The sequence below is a fragment of the Pan troglodytes genome, chromosome 12 (genome assembly GCF_028858775.2).
Source record: "Pan troglodytes isolate AG18354 chromosome 12, NHGRI_mPanTro3-v2.0_pri, whole genome shotgun sequence".
NCBI classification, from domain to species: Eukaryota; Metazoa; Chordata; class Mammalia; order Primates; family Hominidae; genus Pan; species Pan troglodytes.
The window spans coordinates 16,981,656-17,006,997 of NC_072410.2; the positions used below are offsets into that span (position 1 = coordinate 16,981,656).

General features: G+C 40.5%; 1 protein-coding gene across 6 annotated transcripts in view; it reads right to left on the reverse strand.

Annotated features, from left to right (window-relative positions):
• NCK2 (NCK adaptor protein 2) overlaps positions 1–25,342 on the reverse strand; it is a 150,850-nt gene that overhangs the window by 38,957 nt on the left and 86,551 nt on the right. For 4 of the 6 annotated variants that reach the window (XM_054678688.1, XM_016949220.4, XM_016949222.4 and 1 more), the window contains one exon: positions 133–374. In XM_054678688.1, the coding sequence (XP_054534663.1) occupies positions 133–358 (226 nt within the window). In that variant the 5' untranslated portion in view covers positions 359–374. The remainder of the gene's footprint in view (positions 1–132; positions 375–25,342) is intronic. The other 2 variants (XM_054678689.1, XM_063788921.1) reach the window with 1 other exon arrangement.

A 25,342-nucleotide genomic window follows, 5' to 3' on the forward strand; every position in this document is an offset into this window, starting at 1 on the left:
CAACTAGGAAGATATTAACTTTTAAAACAGACTTTTTTGTTGTTGTTGTTGAAACAGCAAACTAACTAGAAAGATGAACAGTGTCCCTTGAAATGCACAAGGCTTCCTCTCTCCAGAGGGTGAAACACTCACCTAGTGTGTCCTTCAGGTTCTTCACGAGGGAGCCCTTCTTCAGGCTGTTCTTCCGCTCCACGTAGTTGGACGGCACATAGCCCGTCCTGTTGGCCGCGTTCCTCACCCGCCACCACGTCTTGGAGTCGTCCAGCAACCACAGCCGCTCGTTCTTCTTGATGTCCAGCTCCTGGTCCTGCTGGGCGGTGTAGTCCCACTTGGCTATCACAATAACTTCTTCTGTCATCTTTCATGGAGTCCTTCTGCCAGCAAAACATTTGGAGACGCTCATTAGAGAACTACCCGGACACTTCATCCTTTGCACCAACTTGAAAAATTAGGCACTGACAGCTTTTATTACAACTCTGCAACCGGTTTTCTCCTGGGTCTTGAAATGCTCAACTTTAAAATGACCTTCTTTCAACAAGCTTTAGTATTTGGTTTAGAAACAGCAACCTTATAAAACAAATCCTATGTTACTGTTTGCTGTACATGGGGAAATCTGACCCTCTAACAAAAACAAACTTGAAAAAAATTCTAAATAACATTATAATTAAATGAGTCCATTTCATTAAGTAACACTGCCTCCTGATAACTGTTAGGTTTACACTCATTTTCTCAGGATATGCTGTGTCTTATAAACATATTTAATAAATCAACATAACCAAACTACTCCTATAAATTAAAATTAACATTGTACTAATAACAAGGTGGTATCCTGGATTGGATCATGAAACAGAAAAAGAAAATTAATGGAAATACTGGTGAAATCAAAATAAAGTCTAATAATAACAATAACAATAAATAATTGTCAATCTCTTAGTTGGGACAACACACCAGTAAGATGTTACTGCATTCACGTAAGATGTTAACACAATGAGAAACCAGGTAAAGGGTATAAGGGAATGTTCTGTACTATATTGGAAACTTTTTTATAAATATAAAATTATTCCCCAAAACTTTCATTCACACAAAAACCTGTGCAGAGACGTCTGTAGCAGCTTTATTCATAATTGCTCAAATTTGGAAGCAAGCAAAATGTCCTTTAGTAGGACACAGTTTATAGATACATAAACTGTGGTATATCCAGACAATGAAATATTATTCAGTACCAAAAAGAAATGAGCTATCAAGCCATGAAAAGACATAGCGGAACCTTAAACGCATACTGCTAGGTGAAAGAAGCCAATCTGAAAAGGCTACACACTGTGTGATTCTGACAGTTTATCCTTAACCAAACTTCAGCCAAATTCTTTGAATCTTCTTCCCATTAAGGCCTCAACTTTTGCACTTCCGTGTCCATCTCTGCATTGCCCAATTTTTGCAAGACTCTCCTGCTAAGGTGCTCTAGCTGGAATCCTCCACTCTCAACATCTGATCAGGTTCCTCATCCTCTACCATCCCCCAGGTGACAGCTGATCACCCCGTCCTGCCTTCAGAAGAATCCTGTTCGGTCAGTTTAGCCAGAATCCCCACGCTCCACCCCTGATGTTTCCTCTTAGTAATTTTCCACCCACCAACTCCCTTATTTTGCTCCTTGCCTATAAATGCCCACTCTTCCTTGTTGTCTTAATATTAGGAGTCAAACCCAATCTCTTTCTTGACTGCAAAACCCTACTGTAGTAGTCCCTCGGAATAAAATCTGCCTTACTGTTCTTCAACAAATGTCATGAATAAGTTTTTTCTTTAAAACGGTATGACATACTGGAAAAGACAAATCTATGGAGACAGTAAGAAAATAAGTGCTTGCCTGGGGCAAGAGGGAAGGGAGGGATGCAAGGGTGAAGCACAGGATTTTTAAGGCTGTGAAACTACTCTGCTCAATACTATAATGGCGGACACCTGTCATTATACATTTGTTAAAATCTATAAAATGTGCAACATCAAAAGTGAACATAACATTTTTCCAAAATGAAAAGTTTATCAAAACAACAATAAATAGATGCGTGTATTATATATCCACTAAAGTCAATTTTGGAAGTAATAAATAGCAAAAGTGTGGCTGAATAAATAAAATAAATAATCAACTGTTTTAGCAACTCTGTACTTCTTAGGTAGAAGATGAACCAATATTCTTTAAGCAGAAAAATTCAATATTCAGTCCTTAAACTAACTAGACATTTCTCCAAACTAGGGAGAAATGAATGATGAAAACACTCAGGACTAAAATCCCCTTCCTCCCTGACAGAGAGAAGTTCTCATTATTGTATAGGGATGACTTTAGGATTACAGGGGACCTATGCACATTGACTCCATGGAAGCATAAATACCATTTTTAAATAACATATTTTCTACTAGATGCTAAAAAAATTTTTTTATAATACACGTTTCTTTCATGAATTAACTTCCAAATTTAAAGATAACAAACCTTTTGGGAAGGAGGAAAGCCTCTGCATAATATATACAATATTTAAGAGGATAAAGTTTACATGAAGCTCCTATCAGAACTGGAGACAATTTTGTTATCCACTTTCAGAAAATCTCAAGTGCATACCATGTAGAACTCACTAACCTGAGCTTTATGTCAGATTAGACTTTTGAAAGTCATAAAGGCAGATTTTCTAAGTAACAAGAATAAGAGCAATAGCAGTAACAGGAATGGAATATTCAGAGAATATTCCATCTGAATACCACATTTCTTTCTTAATTACACAATTTCCACAAGGTTTTAACAAGAGCAGCCCATCGCTTAAGGCCAGTCAAGATCTCGCCAATCAAAGCTGTTTATTAATATTTCCCACTGCATGAAGGGTAGTTAAGTAAAGAGCTGGCTGGGCAGGATCTATTTTCACGCACACCGAACATCATATAGAAGCTTTAAAAATTCCACTGCCTGAGCCCTACTGCAAGCCAATTATATCAGTATCTTTATGAAAGAGGCCTGAGCATCCAAGGAGTTTTACATCTTGCCATGTAATTCTTCCGAGCCTTAGATGGGAAAGGCCAAGTGAGAGAACCGAGCCACGAAACAACACCCCACAGAACTTCCCCTGGGCCACAACCCTGAGCTCTGCGAAATGCAATGGGAAGTAAATGTTGAGCAGTGATGCGCACCTGCCACATGCCAAGGCGTTTGATCTTGGGAAAACACCCACCTTTCAGGGAGGTGTCATCCTTTAGGAGACTGTGTCACAGAGATTGAATGCCTTATTTAATGACAGTCAGGATTTGAGCCCAGGCCTGTGGACCTCCCCTCCCCGACCCGCCCAACCGTCCGATGCGTGGTCTGCATTTTGATAGGCTTATTCCAACTCAGAATTCTAAGATTCTAGGACACGTGAAAATTAAAAGTTCCCATACAACTAGGAAATGACTGCCTATTGGTTAGCCATTGCAATGGGTTTAACCCTATTTTAATGGCTCAATGACAGCCCACATCAATTTAAACCAAACCAAAACAAAACAAAACCGAACCTGCTTCTGAAGACCAGTCAATCGACGTCCGGCTCGCTCACTTACTGCACTGACGCCCACCAATTCACCACCACCTCATATCAGAGGGCCAGCCAATAAACGACCACTTCACTCCAGTGAAATCCACCAATCAACAACTAAGTCACACCAGAGGGCCAGCCAATCAACAACTGCCTCACTGCAGTGAGACTGCTTCAGAGGGACAGCCAATCAATGACAGCTCCATTGGCGTAATCACGCCTCAGTAGCTAAAGGTTAACCAATCCCTGAACGCTTCCGCTTCTGAAACTCCTGGAGCACTGGAAGCCACACTTCCCAAGACCCTTAGAAAGCTCAGCTCCGGCCGGGTGCGGTGGCTCACGCCTGTAATCCCAGCACTTTGGGAGCCCCAGGCAGGCGCTTCACGAGGTCAGGAGATGGAAACCATCCTGGCTAACACGGTGAAACCTGTCTCTAATACAAGAAGAGCAGCCGGGGGTGGTGGCACGCTCCTGTAGTCCCAGCTACTCCGGAGGCTGAGGCAGGAGAATCGCTTGAACCCGGGAGGCGGAGGTTGCAGTGAGCCGAGATCGCGCCACTGCACTCCAGCCTAGGCGACAGAGCGAGACTCCGTCTCAGAAAAAAAAAAAAAAGCTCAGCTCTGTGCCGGACACCGACTTAGCAGCCCGGTATCCTCAATGAAGGAGGCACCCCCTACAGTTTTTTGTTCTGAAGCTGAGTTATGGCCATGCACTGATACAACAATGGCTCCCTCATTTACACAGCCGGGCTGGGCTGCTGCCCTCAGAGACCCCAAAACAAGTGGGAAGGAAGAGTGCCCCATCACCCTGCATCCTCACAGGCTTCGGTCTTTTCTCTCTTTGCCAACACAGGTTGGAAAGGCTGGCTGGAAGCCCATCTGGAGGGTCTTGTTGGCCGAGAGTTGAGGTTGCATCCCTTGGATGCTGTTTCTTAAAACCCAACAGGACCATGTGGTATTTTCAGTTAAGAGTAATTTGCTATGGTGCAGGATGGATTTGAACAGAAAGAGACTGCAGATGAACCATTATTCTACAATAAAATTAGACATACAAACTGACAAATTTCCAATGTGAAAAAGCCTCAACAGAAGAAAGTCTGAAAAAAAATGCATTCCAGCTAATTGACTACTGAAATTTTAAGTCAGAGATGGTATTCTGATTTAGTCTAGGCAAGACCATCATAGAAGTCTGATCCAAAGAACAACGCATGTTTTTCTCTCTAGCTTAGCAGTTCAAGGAAACCTAATTTTTGGCTTCATTACTACAGCTAGTTAAGTTTATTACTCAGGTCTAGCCCAAAGAGAGAAGGGCTACAAATTTGATATTATATAGCCAGATTACATCTTGTATGTCATGTGACCACTCTAAAACACAGCTTAGCAAGACCCCCAAGTTATGCTGGAAAAACAGCTCTCAGAACCTCATGAGCTAAGCTGCTGTTTCAAGTCTTGGATGGGAATGGGTTTAAAAACAAATAGGATAGGTATAAAAACTTTCTCAGCTCAACAGTTTTCACTAACGCCTAAAATACGAGCAATCCTACTCTTAAGACCCTATTTTCTTTCTAAAGACAATCCTATTAACCGTGTCTTGCTAGGTTAACACACTCCTGCTAGTAGCCAGTGTCCCTACAACATTAAAAAATGGTCATAGAGATTTCCAAAGAGGTCACGGGGATCAAGGTGAACCAAATATTACAGAAGAAAGGAATTAAGGGTCTGAGATTCAAGCTTAGCTGAACCATTTGTATGTTCTCCTTGGATTTCAGTTTCTTCTGTAAAATGGGACACCGCCACTTGCCTCAGAAGATACTTCTGATGCTCAGGAGAAACATGAATACAAAGTGCTTTAGAGGGCAAGGTTTAACATTATATAGGTGTGGGCCTTACTACCACCTTAGCCCAGCTGCCTCTTCAACAGCCCAGGGTAATACCTCATTGAGGAGCTTGTAAACAAAGTCCTGAGGCCGGATGTGCCAGCATTAAGAGAGACTTAAGAATGGCAACTACAGTCATAATGAATACCCTCTGAATATTTATGTCATACCTGTCAGGAGGGGCCATGTTCTACCCATCTCTGCTTCATTTAACTAGGATTTACTGAGTTTTCTAAGCACCAGGTTCCTTGCAGAGTAAGACAGGCCCAGTGTCTGCTCTTCTGTGATTCAAGCCAGTGAACAAGCAGTACTGCTTCAGAGATACCCATCAAAGTGTCACTCTCCTAGCCCTCTTGTCTGACTTCCTGAAGAGCATTAGAGCATTTAGCACCAGAGACCACCTGGTCACTTACTTATTGTCTAGGAGGCCCCACTGTGTATTGACAATGGGTGTTTAGGCTTCAGCCACCTGGTTTAATGGGAAGCTGAAGGAGAAGGCAGACTGATGATTCCAGGTTAATATCCACCTGCCTCATTCACCTTTCCACTGACTAACCAATTTATCCCCACAGAGAAGACCAGAGTCTTCCCTCCCTCCTCCTTTCCTTCTTTCTGATGGCATCTCATTGTGTCACCCAGGCTGGAGTGCAGTGGCACAATCACAGCTCACTGTAGCCTCCAACTCCTGGGCTCAAGCGATCCATCTGCCTCAGCCTCCTGAGTAGCTGGGACTACAGGTGTGCACCACCACGCCCTGCTAGTTTTTTACTTTTTGTAGATATGGGGTTATCTACAAAAAATATCTATGTTGCCTAGGCTGGTCTCAACCTTCTGGCCTCAAGGGATCCTCCTGTCTTGGCCTCCCACAGCGCTGGATTACAGGTGTGAGCCATTACACCTGGTCTTGATTTCTTAAACTTAATTCAAAATATATGCACAGAGAGACAAAAACAAGTCTAACATGTTACTTCCAGGATATTAACTTGAAATTTCAAAAATACATATGTGCACACATGTACATACCAAAATATATTTGTCTATGTGCAAATAATTGGCTTAGAGTTCAGTTAGTAAAAAAAAATTGAGTCTATATGAAAAATACTGTCATCCCTACCTTGATTTTCAACATGCAGTCTGAATTATTCAAATAACACAATCTACTTCGCTGTGGCTCCTTAAGACTTTTTTCTTTGTAATATCTCATGCCTTAAAATGCAACTGATCAATTTATGGAAACTCATTCAAATACAGGCTTTTAGTAGATACCATTTGGGAAGGGGCTTGTTTCAATATTTTACTGGGGAGGGGTAGAGGAAGGCAGGCCTAATTGAAAGAAGTTTACTGAATCTAAAGCACACATCCACGAACTCAGTTCCTCTCGCCCCCTCTCTCTTGCAGCGTGTTGGAGGCAGGCTGTGTGCACTGCTATTCTCGGGAGCAAAGAAGCATCTTCTCTGTGGCTGCTCCCACTGAGCATGGCTGACTCTTACAAGGCAGCAGCTTCTGGTCAGTAAGACCTTTGCTCAGTATGTTACTTTGGAGAGAGTCCTTTCATGATCTGTCTTCTGTTTTTATTGGGTAATGGTCAAAATCTGCTGCCTGTAAACTCTCTTCCGACCGTTGAAATTACAGAGGTTTCCTCTGTGGACACTGATAGGACCACTTTTGTGAAAGATCCTCTTCAGCTGCAGAAAGCCAGGGTTTGAAAAGCCAGCTTCATATCAACCATCTGGGTGACTTTGGGGGAAGGTGCTTGACCACTCTGCCCCCCATTTCTGTGTTTGCAGATGGGTCAGAGCTTCGGTGAGGATTAAATGAGCCAGTCTATAGGAAATACCTAACACTTAGTCTGTGATGGACAAGTGTTAGCCATTATAATGTCCAGTCATCACTAGGCTCAATGGCTTGAACGTAAGGTTCACGGGGACTCAAAAACGTATGTGCAATAGATTATGTCATTGAAAAAGAGAAAACTTAAACAGAAAGATGTGCCAACACTCAAAGGTAGTAAAATTGGGATGACATAGTTCTGTGAGGTTTTACGAAGAGATCCCAATAAGTCTTGGGTCACAGCTCCCTTTTTTTAATGCTCCCAGTGTGGCTAATGCTAATGCTATCAGCTTGTATCTAGCTAGCCTAGAAAAGCTTTGATGCAACCACAGCATCTAACAGAATACATTTTACAAACAAAGAGGTGTAGTCAAGCTATTATAAAATGTAGATTTAAACTATTTGTTGTTCATTTTAGAGAACCAGTCAATGAAAAAATTATGCTTAAGTACTTGGGATGGGTGATTATCCAGTGAATTCTCCTCCCTCTTTGCCATCTGCTCCTTCCCTGATGTACCCTGTGTGTCCCACCAGGCCCCTCTCCCACCCTGGGAGCCCCCTGTAAGCTCATCCACTTCCCATTGGCTGGCTGGCTCTTGTTCCAGGTCTTTACTTCTAGGGAGGCCAGTTCCGCTGCACACCTGCATTTCCACCTGCCCGCCGGGACACAGGCCAGGACCCTACAGCGGTATTCACCACTGCTTAAACAGTAATTATAGTACGTATTATTCAGCAAAAGTTCAAGCACACAATATCCCACATCATTTCTTTTCTACAAAGTTGTGATAAAATATATTTAACAAAGTTTAACATTTTAACCATATTCTTTTTAATTTTTTTTCACCCAACCCCTGCAGATTAACCATTTTTAAGTGTACAGTTCAGTGGCCTCAAGTACATTCACCCTGTTGTGCAAACATCAACATCATCTATCTGCAGAACTATTTTCATCTTGAAAAACTGGAATAGGTACCCACTGAACACTAACTCTCAATTTCTCCCTTCCCCCAGTCCCTGGCAACCACTATTTTACTTTCTGTCCCCGCGAATTTGACAACTCCAGGTACCTCATTTAAGTGGAATCACTTGTCCGTCTATTTGTGACTGGCTAATTACACTTAGCATGATGCCTTCCAGGTTCATCATTTGGTAGCATGTGTCAGAATTCCCTTAAGGCTGAATAACATTCCAATGTATGCATATACCACATTTTGTTGGTCCGTTCATCCATCAATCGACATTTGTGTTGCTTCCACCTTTGGGCTGTTGTCAATAATGCTATGAACATGAGTATGCAAATATCTCTTCAGGTCCCTGCTTTCCAGTCCATTGGGTGTATACCTAGAAGTGAAACTGCTGGGTCATATGGTAATTCTAGTTTTAATTTTTTGAGGGATTGCCCTAATGTCTTCCACGGAGGCTGCATCTACAATTCCACCAACAGTACACAAGGGTACCAAGTTCTCTACATCCTTGTCAACGCCTGTTACTGTCTGCTTTTTGACAGCAGTCATCCTATTGGGTGTAACGTATACATCAATTTCTTAACTGAAGAGTATTTGTACTGCATCCTCAATAGAATTTATTAGCACATAGCAATTCTCAATAAAAACAAAAATTTTATACTGATCATAAAGATCATCTACAGTTTTCTGCTACACCCTCCTATTTTTTTTTTTTTTTCAGTGAGTATCTACCATTAATTTATCTTTACTGCCAGGACCAGGTTACCCCTCAAAATTATAGAAGAAAAATGCCTTAAAATGTGAGTTTATCATCCAGTTTTCAGGAGTTCATCATTGAGCAACTCATTTACTCTCTGAAATGCCAAGACACACTAGCGTTCTGCAGACTAGACTCTAAGTCAACATAGCTCATTAGTGTCTGGGAAATTTTACAGAAAAAAAAAAAAGAAGTGGTGGCACTGTCGCTTCAACTAGAATCTGGGAAATGCTATTTTACACATAATTTACCACTCCAGCTACAAAAGTACACAATTTTGTAACCTTCCTTGGCTTTCTCGTTGGTGTCTTAGACACTAATCACACTGGGAGGAAGGCTGCGACTGTCAAGTGATTCCCTGGTGCCAGCATTTTGGAAAATCAACATAAATTTAATAAGCCAATTTTCTTACATGATGTTAACTGTAAACAAATGAAATTCCATATAACTGCACTGGAATCAACACTGCCTTCTGCCAAGCCAGAAGACAGCATGGTGAAGGGGTGAAGAGGAAATACCAGCAATGGGAAAATACCCACGTATGAAAATGGACATAGATGTCTTTGGTGGAACTTGGCTTCTTAGGAAACACAAGTGAGCTCTTTTCAGGTAGTGCATACTCCCTGCTCCCAAAGTAGACGGATAACAGTCACCATTTTTAGCGGTTTATCAGGCCTTCCTATTTTTTTTTTCACAGCTGTAAGGTACTTGTAAATTTTGTAACTTAAACATCTACTTCAAAAAAACCTCGGCTGGGCGTGGTGGCTCACATCTGTAATCCTGGCACTTTGGGAGGCTGAGGTGGGTGGATCATCTGAGGTCAGGAGTTCGAGACCAGCCTGGCCAACATCTGAAACCTCACCTCTACTAAAAATACAAAAAATTAGCCGGGCATGCTGGTACATGCCTGTAATTTCAGCTACTCAGGAGGCTGAGGCAGGAGAATCACTTGAGCTCAAGAGGCAGAGGATGCAGTGAGTAAAGATCAGTCACTGCACTCCAACCTGGGTGACAGAGTAAGACTCATCTCAAAAAAAAAAAAAAAATCAAAATATAAATGTCATGAGTTTCCTCAGTTCTTACAAATGAATTCAGCTACATTAATCAATATCTGACCTTTTTCCTTGCCACCTTGTTACTCACGATTCCCTGCCTGATTTTGAAACATGCAAGGTTGAAACAAGAAGCACAGTGACTTTTAAAAACAGATTCCACACTACCCAGGTCTCATAATGTTAAAATATGATTAGGCTACTAAAATCATTTTAGTTCTGCAGATTTATATGGTTTATGCCCACATTCCTAAGCATGGTATCTATGCTTTAGATTTTCCTATTGAAGTGGGAGAGTGGATTATAGAAAGCCCCTCTGCACCCCGCTCTAGGGACAAGAACCTGTACCTACCTGCCAGCAGGGACCCTGTGTAGGAGAGGGGACATGGATTACTTTGGGTTTAATTACTATAGACACCTCTATAAATGAGTTTGGAACAATAAATGCTAATATTTATTCCAAATGTAGAATTCTGTTAAAGAACCATCCCTATCATTTAAGAAAACAAAATGAGGAAATAAAGGTTTCTAGCATCTGTGCTTGATATTTCAAAGTATATATATATTTTTATGTATATATATATTCTTTCACATACATACATATATATATATACACACACACACACACACACATATATATATATTCAACCCCCCCCCCCCGCCCCAAGACAGAGTCTTACTCTGTCGCTCAGGCTGGAGTGCAGTGGTGCGATCTCAGCTCACTGCAACCTCCGCCTCCTGGGTTCAAGCAATTCTGCCTCACCCTCCCGAGTAGCTGCAATTACAGGTAAGAGCCTCCACGCCCAGCTGTTTTTTTGTTTTGTTTTTTTCTACTTTTAGTAGAGATGGGGGTTTCACCATGTCGGCCAGGCTGGTCTCCAACTCCTGACTTCATAATCCGCCCGCCTCAGCCTCCTAAAGTGCTGAGATTACAGGCGTGAGCCACCATGCCTGGCCCAAAAATATTTTTTAGACTAAAATAGGTTCCTTTATTATTAACATATTACATTAGTATGATAAGCATGTTACAATTAATGAACCACTACCCATACATTAACTAAAGTTCATGGTTTATTCAGATGTCCTTAGCTTTCCCTTAATGTCCTTTTCTTGTCCCAAGATCCCACCCAGGATCCCACACTACATTTAGTTGTCACGTCTGCTTAGGCGCCTCTTGACTGTGGCAGTTCTCAGACTTCCCTTTTTTTGAAGAGCATTGGTCAGGTATTTAAAGAATGTCCCCCCACCCGTTAGGATTTGTCTGATGTCATAAGAAAAACATCAGACAAATCCTAAGTGGGGGACCTTCTGCAAAATACCTGATCAGTGCTCCAGTATTAGCTTTTGGTAGGAAGACCACAGAGGCAACATGCTATTCTCATCTTACCATATCAAAGGTCAACATGGCTTAGGACTGCAGACTGCTGATGTTGACCTTGATCACCTGGCTGAGGCGGTGTTTGTCAGGATTCTCCACTGAAGTTACACTTGCCCCCTTCCATGCTATGCTCTTTGGAAGGAAGTCTCCAGGAACAGCCCACGCTTAAGGGTGGGGAGTTAAGTCTTCCATCTCCTTGAGGGCAAAGCATCTACATGAATTATCTGGAAACCTTTTGCACAGGAGATTTCTCTTCCCCTACTAATTAACGTATTCCATCATTTATATCACTGTGATCTTACGGCTGTTTTATACTCTGGGCTACCATCCAATATTGCTTTTTCTTAAATTGTTCCAGCTTTGTGTATGGGAGCGTTTTCAGCTGGCTACTGTGTCCCTGTGACGTATCACCATCACTGCGAGTGTTCGTTCGTTTGTTTCTTTGAGCACATCCTTACTTTCTGGCACCACAAGATGCTCTGGGCTTTTCTTGCATATTTTCTACCCCAGTCCCAGAATCAGTATATCTGCCTTGATTGTAACCAGCAGTACCTGTAGTCCACTTTTTACACGTGAATGCTTTACAAAATAAAGAGGGGAGGGCTAGGTTTTTTTTTTTTTTTTTTCTTATGGGACCACAGTACAGAAATACAGGCTAAGAATCCCTAATTCAAAACTCCAAAATCCAAAATGCTCCGAATCCAAAACTTGAGCACTACAGGTGAAAAATTCCACATCCAACCTCATGTGATGGGTCACACATATTATGAAAAATATTATATGAAATTACCTTCGGGCTATGTATATATGAAACATAAATAAGGTATATATGAAACGTAAGTTTAGCATTTAGACTTGAGTCCCATTCCCAAGATATCTCATTTATGTATATGTAGATATTCCAAAACCTCAAAAAATTCGGAATGCCCTAACACTCTGATCCCAAGCACTTAGGATAAGGTATACTTAACTAGAACTTAAGATTTCTCCTATGCAGACTCTAGCCCACTCCTGGGCCACATGCTGTTGAAGAAAATAATAAAACTGTGCTGTGAAGCCTGATGGTATTGGATCTCCACTAGACTGTCCCTCCTGCTAAGCAATGGCAAGCAGTAAGAACCCCCCCGCCCCACCACCCACTGGTTGCCTATCATATTTCTCACAGCTTCCACCCCCCCTGAAAACTCATTCCTCCAAAACCACAGCCGCCCTCTCCTGCCACGGGCTGGGTCCCGTCCCCACCTCTGCACTCACTGTCCCCAACCCAGTCAGGCCTCCCAGAGCCCACCTGCAGTCTTTGCTGTGAGTACTTCACACCACTCCATGTATAATTACTTGTACCCTTGACTTAGGGGCAACAAAACATAATGACACAAGTCGAGTCAAGAGCACTTAGAGAGATCTCAGTGGCTGTAACTCAAGAGTCAGATGTTGCTGCCAAAAGGACCAAGGGGAAATTTAAACAACTCTGATAGCAGGGCAGACAATACAGTCATAAAGCATATGTATAATATGATTCAGATTTTTATTTTTTTAATGTATATATTTTCATTAAGTATTGGTGTATATAGGAAAAAATGTTACGAACTTTCCTCAGTGTTTAGGATTTCTACACTTTTTATGAGAAAAAAAACAAGCTGGGCGCAGTGGCTCACGCCTGTAATCCCAACACTTTGAGAGGCTGAGGCAGGTAGATCACCTGAGGTCAGGAGTTCGAGACTAGCCTGACTAACATGGCAAAACCCTGTCTCTACTAAAAATACAAAAAAGTTAGCTGGCATGGTGGTGCATCCTTTAATCCTAGCTACTTGGGAGGCTGAGGCAGGAGAATCACTTGAAACCGGGAGGCAGAGGTTGCAGTGAGCCGAGGTCGCGCCATTGCACTCCAGCCTGGGAAACGAGAGAAACTCCGGCTCAAAAAAAAAAAAAAGAAAAAAAACCCCACAAATACTATTACTACTTTCCCTTCACCACATCTCAGGTCTGCTTAAATCTAACTCTCACCTACTTCACACCTGCCCCAGGGCAGCTAGTGCCATTTTACATTTCTGATCTCTGGCCTCAAGTGGTCTCTTGGTGCCTCCTGGCAACTTAACTCCATTTTCTAAGCGAGCTCCCTTCCCCTCTCCGAAGGGTCTATTAATATCTTTCTTTTCCATCCTCTAATATCTCCTTCCCTTTCTGTAGCCTCAGTTGATGAATGACCTTCTATAATACTGTATAAAACACATTTGGTCATCTTCCCATTTCCTGGCTTAGCCTCAAATGTAAGTGTCTTTTTGTATGCAAATGAGGTGACTGGTGGCTGGCAGCCCCTAGGCAGCTTCAGGATGGGGTTGGTCACCAGAAAGACCAAGGCAGGATTAGAGGGTTGGGACTTTCAACCCCACCCTCCACCCTCCAAGAAGGGGAGAGGGGCTGAGGTCAAGTTGATTATCCATGGCCAAGGGTTTAACCAGTCATGCCTATGCAGTGAAGCTTCCATAAAAACCCAAAAAGACAGGGTTCAGATGGGCTTCCAGATATCTGGACACGGGGAGGTTCCTGGAGAAGGCATGGAAGCTCCGTGCCCCTTCCCCTGTACCTCACCCTACCTACACCTCTACATCTGTATCCTTAAAAATATCCTTTATAGTGACATCCAAAATGAGTGACTGAGGTAGACATTCAATCATAGAAGTTCATTAAGCCAACTTTAGGGCTTTTCGAGGGAAAAAACATAAGCCACAGAGCCATCTGTTTTTCCAAAGAGGTTTTCAAATTTAGTATTTAGACATTTCCTTAAAGTAGGGGAAGGTAGGTTGGCGGTTAAGGCGAAAAGGTTACATGCCTGTGAGACTTTGGTTAGTGCCCAGTAAATCTACATTTTACATCAGATAAAGTGAATGTCGGAAGAGAAAAAAGGAAGAGACAATTATGCAGTCATCTCTGGGTAGGTGGAAGAAATGAGTCTGGACTTGTTCTGCACCTGGGAAGATAAGCTTGTAATCCACATTATCAGTGTGGAGAATTAGAAGGTAGACCTCAATTACTGACCTAAAGTTACAACCGGTCTGTCCTTGTTTCTGGGAAGCCAGGAAAGGATTTACTTAAGAATGATCTGTGGGGGCAGCCTTTCAGATGCCCACGGCCTTTTACCTTTCCGTGGGGACCTGGCTGATGCATAATGCTGGCAACAGCTGTTCATTAGGAAAAGGGGGATGCAAGATTCAGCCTCTGGGCCTAAGCCACCCTTCTGCATAAGTAGTTTAGCAGGAGATCCTGAGATTTTTTATTTTCCCTTACAAAACACAGTAAATGTGTTTCCCTGAGTTCTGTGTGCTGCTCTAGCAAGTTAATTGAACCTGAGGAAGGCAACACGGGAACCCCAGTTTATAGCCAGAATTACTGGTTAAAACAACCTGGGACGTGCAACTGGCATCTGAAGTGGGGGTGGAGGGGCAGTCTTGAGGACTGAGTCCTCAAACTATGGGACTGATGCTATCTCCAGGTAAACAGTGTCAGAACTGAATTAAATTAGCAGACCCTCAGTGGCATCTGCTGCAGAAGCAACTGCTTACTTGCTGTTGGGGAGAGATACCCAGACATGTGCTGACAGAAGTGTGTTGTGAGAGTAGAGTAGAGTAGGAGAAACTGCATATTTTTCCACTTGCCCTCCTTATTTCATTAACAGAAATTCAGGCAATCAGAAGAAAACATCTCCATGTGTCCCACGTGTTATAGGGGTGAGCTGTCTGGGGTGCCTCTCTGAGGCCTGTCCTCCTCCGTGGACTGAATCCCACCTCTGGAAGGAACCTGCTCCTATAATTATTCCCTGGAGCTATTGTGTCTTTCTGGATCATCTCATTTAGCATAAGACGTGCTAAATTCTCCTCCATATGGTGATTACATTCCCTTGCCCCTAACCCCACCAACTCTCCTTTATAGAGGGGATACTCTACCAGAAGCTGTCTCCTCTTGCCATCTCCACTTCCTCCCCGACCTGATCTTTGAGCCTCCACTAATTGGCTTTTGTCCCTACCATACTGCCAGATCCAAAGGTCCTCTTGTTACCTGCATGTCCACTACAGCAGACACTGCTGACCAGCCTTTCTGTGAAACACACCATCCACCAGCTGCGCGGAGATCACACAACCCTGCTGCCTGTCCCTTGCTGACCCTTCCTTCTTAGTTTTTTGGCTCACTCTACTTGTGCTTCTGAACTAAAGATGGAGGGGTAGCCAGGCTGTCTAGGAGCCTCCCCCTCCATCCGCCCTCTTGGCTTTGAGTGTCATCCATCTGTTGCTGCCAAATGTTGGTCTCCAACCTGCTCTATCCCCAAATGCCAGACTCCTGCACCCAGCTACCTGCTGAACATCTGCATCTGGATGTCTAACATGCACTTCAAATCTCACATCTAAAACTAAGCTCTTCATTCTCCCCACGAAAAACAAAAGGAAACCAATCAAATAAACAAACTACCTCCTGTGCCTCCCTCAGTCTGCCCTTCTGAGTAAGTGGGTATTAGACAACCATTAAGTGGGCTGACCCAGCCCCCAATCTGAGACTCATCCCTCAGGCTCTTGTCTCTCACTCCCCATTCTTTCCAGCAGCAAACCCCACAGACTTGCCTTCAAAATATGCCTCAGATCCACCCCTTCTCTCCCATGCACTTCACTCCAGACCAACAGCCCCTCTCCAGTCTACCAGTCTCTCTGTTCTACCCTCCTGGCACTCCAGGCCAGCTCCCTAACAGCAGCTTTGGGGAACTTTAAAAACTAAAGGTATTTGTGTCAGTTCTCTCTGCAAACCCCAGTGCAGCTTCCCACCCAAACAGAACCAAATCCAAAGCTGCACCAAAGCCTAAAAGACCTTGACCCTGGGCAGTTTTTCCAAACTCTGATTCTCACCTTGGGGTCTTCGCATTGGAATGCTCTTCCCCAGCTCTCTGCAGGACTCTTTGTTCTGTTACTTTGTTCAAGCCGCCGTTCAAATGTCCCCTCCCTTGCTCTCCCTGCCTCTCTCATAGTCCTTCTCTGATTCCATCCAATTCTCTGCCAAGCCAAACCTGCCCCACCTCATATAAAATAGCTGCCGCACCACTCTCCATTCCTTTCTTCTGTTTTCGCTTTTTCCATGGCCCTTACCAGTACTTCACACACATTTTAATTTATTTATCGTTTATTTTCTCTGACTGCACTTAACTCCTTGAAGACAAGGACTTTGTCCCTTTGTAAGCCAAGACTTAGATGGGTGCCTAGCATGCATATATATACTCAGCAAACATGTGAAAGAGAGAGTGGATGAAAGGCCTACGGTCGGCCTCCATCAGTAGGTGTTGATGGTCTCCATCACCACAGTAGACACACAGATACAAGATGCCTACAAACTATTCCATCCTACACTGAGGCCCTACCTTGCATGTGGATTCAAATTTAAGGTGCTTCATTTAAAACAATCCCACTTCTTGATATATTCATTGTTATTCTACATAATAAGGGGTCTTTTATTCATACGGGAGCCATAAAATAATTCCATTAAAAATTTAAATTTTATATTATTCAGCTACTTTGGTAAAAGGGTGAAAGTACAGGGAGTATACATAAATATTCATGAAATACAGATCAATAATAAAGAGTGAATCTTCCAATTCTTTTTAGCAAATGATTAGTGCAGCCACAGATAATGAAAGATAAAGTTTAGGAAAGCTCATTAAATGACTGAGAAGGCAATTGTCTAAGACTAGTTACCTGGCCAAAAAAAAAAAAAAAAAACATTTTAATAAAATTCCAGCATTTAAAAATTTGCATTTATCTTTATCAACTCCAAAATTTAATTTTAAAATATGCTGCTGAACATTGAAACAAAACAAAATGCATATAGCCCTTTCGGCACAGCTGTGAGAACACAAGATTTTCTTGTTACTTGAAAATGCTCAAGTTTATAAATAGTGGTTATCTATTGCTGGTACAAAAAAAAAAAGGACTGTTCTAGTTAAACAGAAAGTCTGGCTTAACAGTGAATTCTCATGTAGGAATTATTGATTTTCATAGATCAAAATAGGATTAAATATACTTGTAAAGAAACTGTTGCAAACAGCACATATAATCGTACAGGACTGGTGTTGAATATATAAGAACTCCTACAATTCAACAACAAAAAGACCAATAACTCAATTAGGCAGCAGGCAAAATACATTCATTGCAAGGACAGGCAGCACAAATGGTGAATAAACATAAAAATAACTCAAGTTCATTCATAATCTGAGACCACAATACGATCCCATTTTATAGTAGATGGGTAAAAATGAAAAAGGTTGATAACGTGTTAGGAAGGTTGAAAATCAATGGGAATATACATAATGTGCTGGAGAAAGTAAAACAGAATCACTACTTTGGAACCAATGTGGGCTTATCTTGTAATGCAGAATACTGACATACGTACAAGGCAGCAACTCCACTTCTACTTATATGCAGTACAGAAACTCTTGCACTGTGCCTCGGGGACATGCACAATGCTCAGGGCAGTACTGCTTATGACAGTTAAAGAAGAGAACCCTGATGGAGGGAAGATACATAGGTGGTATAGTCACATGATTCACTATCATACCAAGAAAGTGAAAACCAAGAAATCACCACCCCCACACAATCACACAGATGACTTGGAGAAACAATATGCAATTGGGGAGGGGTTGGGGAAGTCAAAGGACTGCATACTACATAGATCCATTTTCATAAAGCCCTAAAACAAGCAAAATTAAACAATGTAGTTTAGACTTACATATGTGCTAAAACTAACGTTAAAAATCAAGGAGCTTGACGTCATTAAGATGGCCTACTAGAGACACACCCAACAATCACCTCCTCCACAAAGAAATAAAACAATAGATAACCACACAGCAAGTAAAATGTCCAAGGGAGAACACTGGAATTCAGCAAAGAAGTAACAAGACCCTCCGAGGGACAGAAGCTCAGGATGGCAGCACAGAGGAAAGAAAAGCAGCCAGCCAGGACTGACTCAGAGCCAAGGGGGACTCCCTGTTATAGGAAAAAGTAAGCTAAAGGTCCACAGCAGACCACATTCACACCACGGATGCCTACAATCTTAGCCAGAGCCATCATAGGCCTTGAGCCCCATAAAGTGAGGTACCTGGCATCCATGCAGTTGTTTTACTCTAGAAAGACAATTCATGCTGGGTAGCCCCTACTCCCTGAGTCCCAGGCTGCTGCAGCAAGGCACCATTTGGAGACTGGATTCACACTAGAGTGCATCCTCTTAGGGGCCCCAGCATCTCCACATCCCTGGGGTCCTGTCAACATCTCACCATATCCACCCAAAGAGCTGCAGTGTTTTGATACCAGCTGGACCCAGCAGTGCAGCTCTAATCCCAACACCTGAACTCAAGCAGCATCCTACACCCTGTAGAACAGGTGGTCCAGCACAGAAGGAAGGCTTCCCCTAGAACAAAGGGAGCCAATGCACAGTCTCCCCAGAGCCTGAAAGCTGACTGCATGGGGCCTGCTACTACCTCCACCAACAACTTTGCTCCCTCCAGCAGTAAGCTGCCACATATGCAGCCTGGAGGCCTGAAAACCAGCCCACCCACTGTCCTTGTTTTCAGTAAAGCCACACCACGCCTCCAAAACCAACTGCAGCTTAAGCCACTGAGGCACTTGCAGACACCACTGACAGTGATTACAGTCCAAGAAATCATACGAAGACTACACTTTTACGCTCACCCAGAATCAAACCCAAAGCATCCTACCCAAATGATACTATAGCATACATCTACAAAAAACTCTGTTCCCTATGAAAGACACTCCATGAAACTGAAAAAAAGAAACTATTTCGCTAACAGTGCAGATATCAACGTACAGATACAAGAAACACGAAAAAGCAAGGAAACAATAAAACCTCCAAAGAAACACAGTAATTCTCCAATAACAGAACAAAGAAAAGGAAATCCACAAAATGCCTAAAAAAGAATCTAAAATAATGATCTTAAGGAAACTCAGTGAGATACATGGGAACATGGAAAATTCAATGAAATCAGAAAAACAATTCATGAGAATTCATGGAGAAATTCAACAGAGATATTTATCACAAAAAGTCTTGGAACTGAATAATTAAATGAATTAAAAAAATTGAGAGCCTCAAAAAGAGACTAGATCAAGCAGAAGAAAGAATTTCTGAACATAGAGACAGGTCTTTTGAAATATCCTAGTCAAACCAGAATTCAGAAAAAAAAGAATAAAAAAGAATGAAGAAAGCCTACCTGACATGTGGGATCCTATTAAGCAAACATATATTCATATTTTGGGATTTCTAAATGGAGGAGAGATGGAGAAAAGCATAGAAACCCTCTTTAATAAAGTAATAGCAGGAAACTTCCCTTTGTGGGAGAAAGAATCCAGATCCAGGAAACCCTAAGATCCTTAAATATATTCAACCTAAGAAAGTCCTCTCCAAGGCACATTGCAGTTCAACTGTCAAAAGTAAGACAAAGTGAGAAGTCTGAAAACAGCAGGAGAAAAACATCAAGTAAAATAAAACAGAATCCTCATCAAAATAACAGCAGATTTCTCAGCAGAAACCTTACAGGCCAGGAGAGTTCACTATGATATATTCAAAATGCTGACCAAAAAAAAAAATATATATATATATTATATATATTTTATATATATTATATATCATATATAATATATATGATATATAATATATATCATATATAATATATGATATATTATATATCATATATAATATTATATATGATATATATAATATATATAATATATATATAATATATATCATATATAATATATATATGTAGCCAGCCAAGAATACTATACCCAGCAAAGCTATCCTTCAAAAAGGAAGAAGAAATAAAAGTCTTTCCCAGACAAGCAAAAATTGAAGGAATTCATCACCAGTAGGCTGGCCCTATGAGGAATGCTTAAGGAAACCCTACATTTGGAAGCAAAAGAATGATATCTGCCATCATGGAAACACACAAAAGTATAAAACTCACTGGCAGTGCAAAAACATAAATGAGGAAGTGAAAGGAATCAAATATTACCACTGAAGAAAACCAGCAAACCACAAAGAAAAACAATGAGAGGAAGAAAGAAACAAAGGATATACAAAGCAACCAGAAAATACTTAACATAGTTACAAGAGTTTGCCTTCATCTCTCAATAACAACCTTGAATGTAGGGCTAGGCATAGTGGATCATGCTTGTAATCCCAGTACTTTTGGAGGCTGGGATGGGAGGATTGCTTGAGGCCAGGAGTTCAAGACCAGCCTGGGCAATACAATGAGACCCCATCTCTACAAAAATAAAAATAAAATTTAGCCAGACATGGTAGCACACACCTACCTGTAGGCCCAGCTACCCGGGAGGCTGAAGCAGGGGGACAGTCACTTGAACCCAACAGTTCAAGGCTACAGGGAGCTATGGTCATGCCACTGCACTCTAGCTTCAGTAAGAGAACGAGACCCTGTCTCTAAAAAAATAAAAATTAAAATTGAAAAAAAAACCTTTAATGTAAATGAATTAAATTTCCCAATTAAAAGATATAGACTGGACAGATGGATTAAAAAACACCACCTAACTATATGCTGCTTACAAAAAACATTACCTATAAAGACACACAGAGACTGAAAGGGAAAGGATGAAAAAAAAATCTTCCACAGAAATGAAAACTAAAAGTAAGCAAGAGTACCTATACTTATACCAGACAAAATATAATTTAGATAAAATAGACTTTAAGTCAAAAAACATAAAGTGGCAAAGAAAGTCATTACGTAATGATAAAGGAGTGAATTCAAAAAGACATAACAATTGTAAATATATATGTACCCAACAACAGGGCACCCACATATATAAGCAAATATTATTAGAGCTAACGAGAGAGATAGACCCCAATAGAACAACAGCTGGGGGCTTCAACACCCCACTACAAACACCGGACAGATCATCTAGGCAGAAAATCAACAAAGAAGCATCAGACTTAAACTGCACTATGTATCAAACTCACCTAACAGACATTTACAGAAAATTTCATCTAACAGCTACAGAATATACACCCTTTCATCAGCACATGGGACATTCTCTAGGATTTACAGTATGTTTGGTCATAAACCAAGTCATAAGAAATTTTTATAAATCAAAGTCAGGTATTATCTCAGAACACAATAGAATAAAACTAAAAATCAGTAACAACTTTGGAAATTGTATAAATATCTGCAAATTAAACAACTTGCTCTTGAATGAACAATGAGTCAATGAAGAAATTAAGAAGGAAATAAAAAATCTTTAAACAACATAAAAATGGAAACACAGTATACCAAAAACTATGGGATACATCAAAAGCAGTGCTAAGAGGGATGTGTATAGCAATAAATGCCCACATCAAAAAAGTAGAAAGATGCTAGAAAAGTGAGAACAAACCAAACCCAAAATTAGTAGAAAGAAATAATAAAGACCAGAGAACTGAACAAAAGAGGCCAAAAAAATGCAAAAGATCAATTAAATAAAAAGTTGTTTATTTAAAAATATGAAAATTGCCAATTATCTAGACTATGAAAAACAGAAAAGCCAAATAAATAATATCAGAATATCAAATAAATAATATCAGAAGACATTTTACAAGTTACCACAGAAATATAAAAGATCATTAGAGACTAATATGAACAATGATACACCAATAACTTAGAAAACCCAAGGAAAACAAGTAAATTCTTAGACACACATAACTTCCTGACAATGAAGCAGAAAGAAATAGAAAACCTGGCTGGGTGCAGTGGCTCACACCTGTAATCCCAGCACTTTGGGAAGTGGGTGGATCACCTGAGGCCAGGAGTTCGAGATCAGCCTGGCCAACAAGGTGAAAGCTCATCTCTAGTAAAAGTACAAAAGAATTAGCCAGGCATGGTGCTGCATGCCTGGAATCCCAGCTACTCGGGAGATTGAGGCAGGAAAATCGTTTGAACCCGGGAGGTGGAAGTTGCAGTGAGCAGAGGTCACGCCACTACACTCCAGCCTGGGCAACAACAGTGAGACTTTGTCTCAAAAAAAAGAAAAGAAGAAGAAAAAGAAAAGAAAAAGGAGGGGAGGGGAGGGGAGACCTGAACAAACTAATAATGAGCAACAAGACTGAATCCATTAAAAAAAAAAAAAAAAAAGTCTCACAACAAAGAAAAGACCAGGACTGGATGGCCTTAGTGCTGAATTTTTCCAAACTTATAAAGACAAACTAACACCAATTCTTTTCAAACTATTCCAAAAAACAAAACAAAACAAAACAAAAACGAAACGAAACAAAATAAAAAAACAAAGAGAAGAGAATTCTTCCTAACTCACTCTAAGAGGCCAGTATTATCCTGACACCTGAAACAGACAAGGACACAACAACAACAACAAAAACTACAGGCCAATGTGCCTGATGAACATAGATGCAAAAATCCTCAAAAAAAAAAAAAAATACTGGCAAAGTAAATCCAACAGCATATCAAAAAGACAATACACCATGATCAAGTGGGACACATTCCAGAAATGCAAGGATGTGTTCAACAAATGCAAATCAATAAATGTGATACCTCACATCAACAAAATGAAGAACAAAAACCATATGATCATCTCGATAAATGTAGAAAACCATTTTGATAAAATTCAGTATTCCTTCATAACAACTCTGAACAAATTAGGTAATACGAGCCTTAATGACAAATGCACAGCTAACATCATACTGAATAGGCAAAAGCTGAAAACTTTTCCTCTAACAACTGGAAAAATATAAGAATGCCTATTCTTTCATGACTCTTATTCAATGTATTGTTTATAGTCCTAGCCAAAGCAATTATGCAAGAAAAAGAAAGGGCAGTCATACTGGAAAAGAAAACTAAAAATTCCAGCAAAATACTGTAGAATTGGTAAACAGATCCGGTGAAATTGCAAGATACTAAAATCAACATACAAAAATCAGTAGTGTTTCTTCTATATACCAATAACAAACTAGCTGAAAATGAAATAAAGAAACCAATCTCGTTTATAATAGCTAAAAATAAAAGAAAAAAAGCCAAATACCTAAGAACAAATTTAACCAAGAAAGTGAAAGATGTCTACATTAAAAACTACAAAATACCGATAAAAGAAGTTGAAGAGGACATAAACAAATGAAAAGATATCCCATGTTAATGAATTTGAATAATACTGTTAAAATGACCATTACATCCAAAGCAATCTACATTTTCAATGTGATCCCTATCAATATATCAGTGACTTTTTCACAGAAATAGAAAAAGAAATCCTAAAATTTCTATGCAACCACAAAAGACCTCAAATAGCCAAAGAAATACTGAGCAAAAAGAACAAAGTTTGAGGCATCACACCACATGACCTCAAAATATACTACAAGCTATAGTAATCAAAACAGCATGGTATTGGCATAAAAACAGACACATTGACCAAGGGAACAGAATAGAGAACCCAGAAATAAATCCATGTATTTACAGCCAAATAATTTTCAACAAAGGTGTCAAGAACATAGATTAGGGAAAAGGAGAGCCTCTTCAATAAATGGTGGTAGGAAAACTGGATATCCATATGCAGAAGAATAAAACTAGGTCCCTATCTTTCACTACATACAAAAATCTACTCAAAATTGATTAAAGACTTAAATGTAAGCCCCCAAACTATAAATCTACTAGAAGAAAATATAGGGGAAATACATTAGGACATTGGTCTGGGCAAAGATTTTACAGCATAGAATGATATTATCAAAAAGACAAAAAAAAAAAAAAGATATCATGCTTATTTGGTAGCTTTGTAGCGTATTTTCCAGTCAAGCACCATGTGCCTCCAGCTTTGTTCTTTTTGCTCAATATTGCTTTGGCTATTCAGGGTTCTTTTGTGGTTTCCTACAAATCTTAGGACTGTCTTTTCCATTTCTGTGAAAAATATCATTGTATTTTGATAGGGATTGCACTGAATGTATAGATCACTTTAGGTACTATAGTCATTTTAACAATATTATAATTCTTCTAATCCATGAATATGGGATATCTTTTCATTTTATAGTTAAGACTTCAACAGCAGAGGCAATAAAAGCAAACATAGACAAATGGGACTATATCAAACTAAAAAGCTTTTGCACAGCAAAGGAAATAATCAAATGAAGAGACACTCTGGAATAGGGGAAAGTATTTGCAAACTATTCATCCAATAAGGGACTATTTATTATCCAAAATATTCAAGGAATTCAAAAACTCAGCAGCAAAACAAAAAGAAAAACCCAAATAATCTGGTTTTAAAAATGACCAAATAATCTGGTTTTAAAAATGATCAAAGGATCTGAATAAACATTTCTCAAAAGAAGATACACAAATGGCCAATAAGTATAGCAAAAAAAATGCTCAATATCACTAATCATCAGGGAAATGCAAATCAAAGCCACAATAAGGTATCATCTCAATGAGAATGGTATTATCAGACCAAACACACACACACACACACACACACACACACACACACACACACACACACACAACAAATTCCTGGCAAGGATGCAAACAAAGAGGAACACTAATTGACCACTGGTGCAAATGATCTAGCAATCCCACTGCTGGGCATTTACCCACAGAAAAGGAAATGAGTATATTGATGTGACAGCTGCACTCCCATGTTAACTGCAGCACTATTCACAATAGCCAAGATATGTAATCAACCTAAGTGTCCATTAACAGATTAATGGATAAAGAAAATGTGGTACATATACACAGTGGAATACTATTCAGCCAGAAAAAAAATAAAATTCTGTCACTCGTCACTCATGGCAACATGGATAAGCCTGGATAATGTTATTATATTACATGAAATAAGTCAGGCAAAGAAAGATAAATACCAGAGTTCTCACTCACGTGGGAGCTACAAAAGCTGATGCATAAAAGTAGAGAATAGAA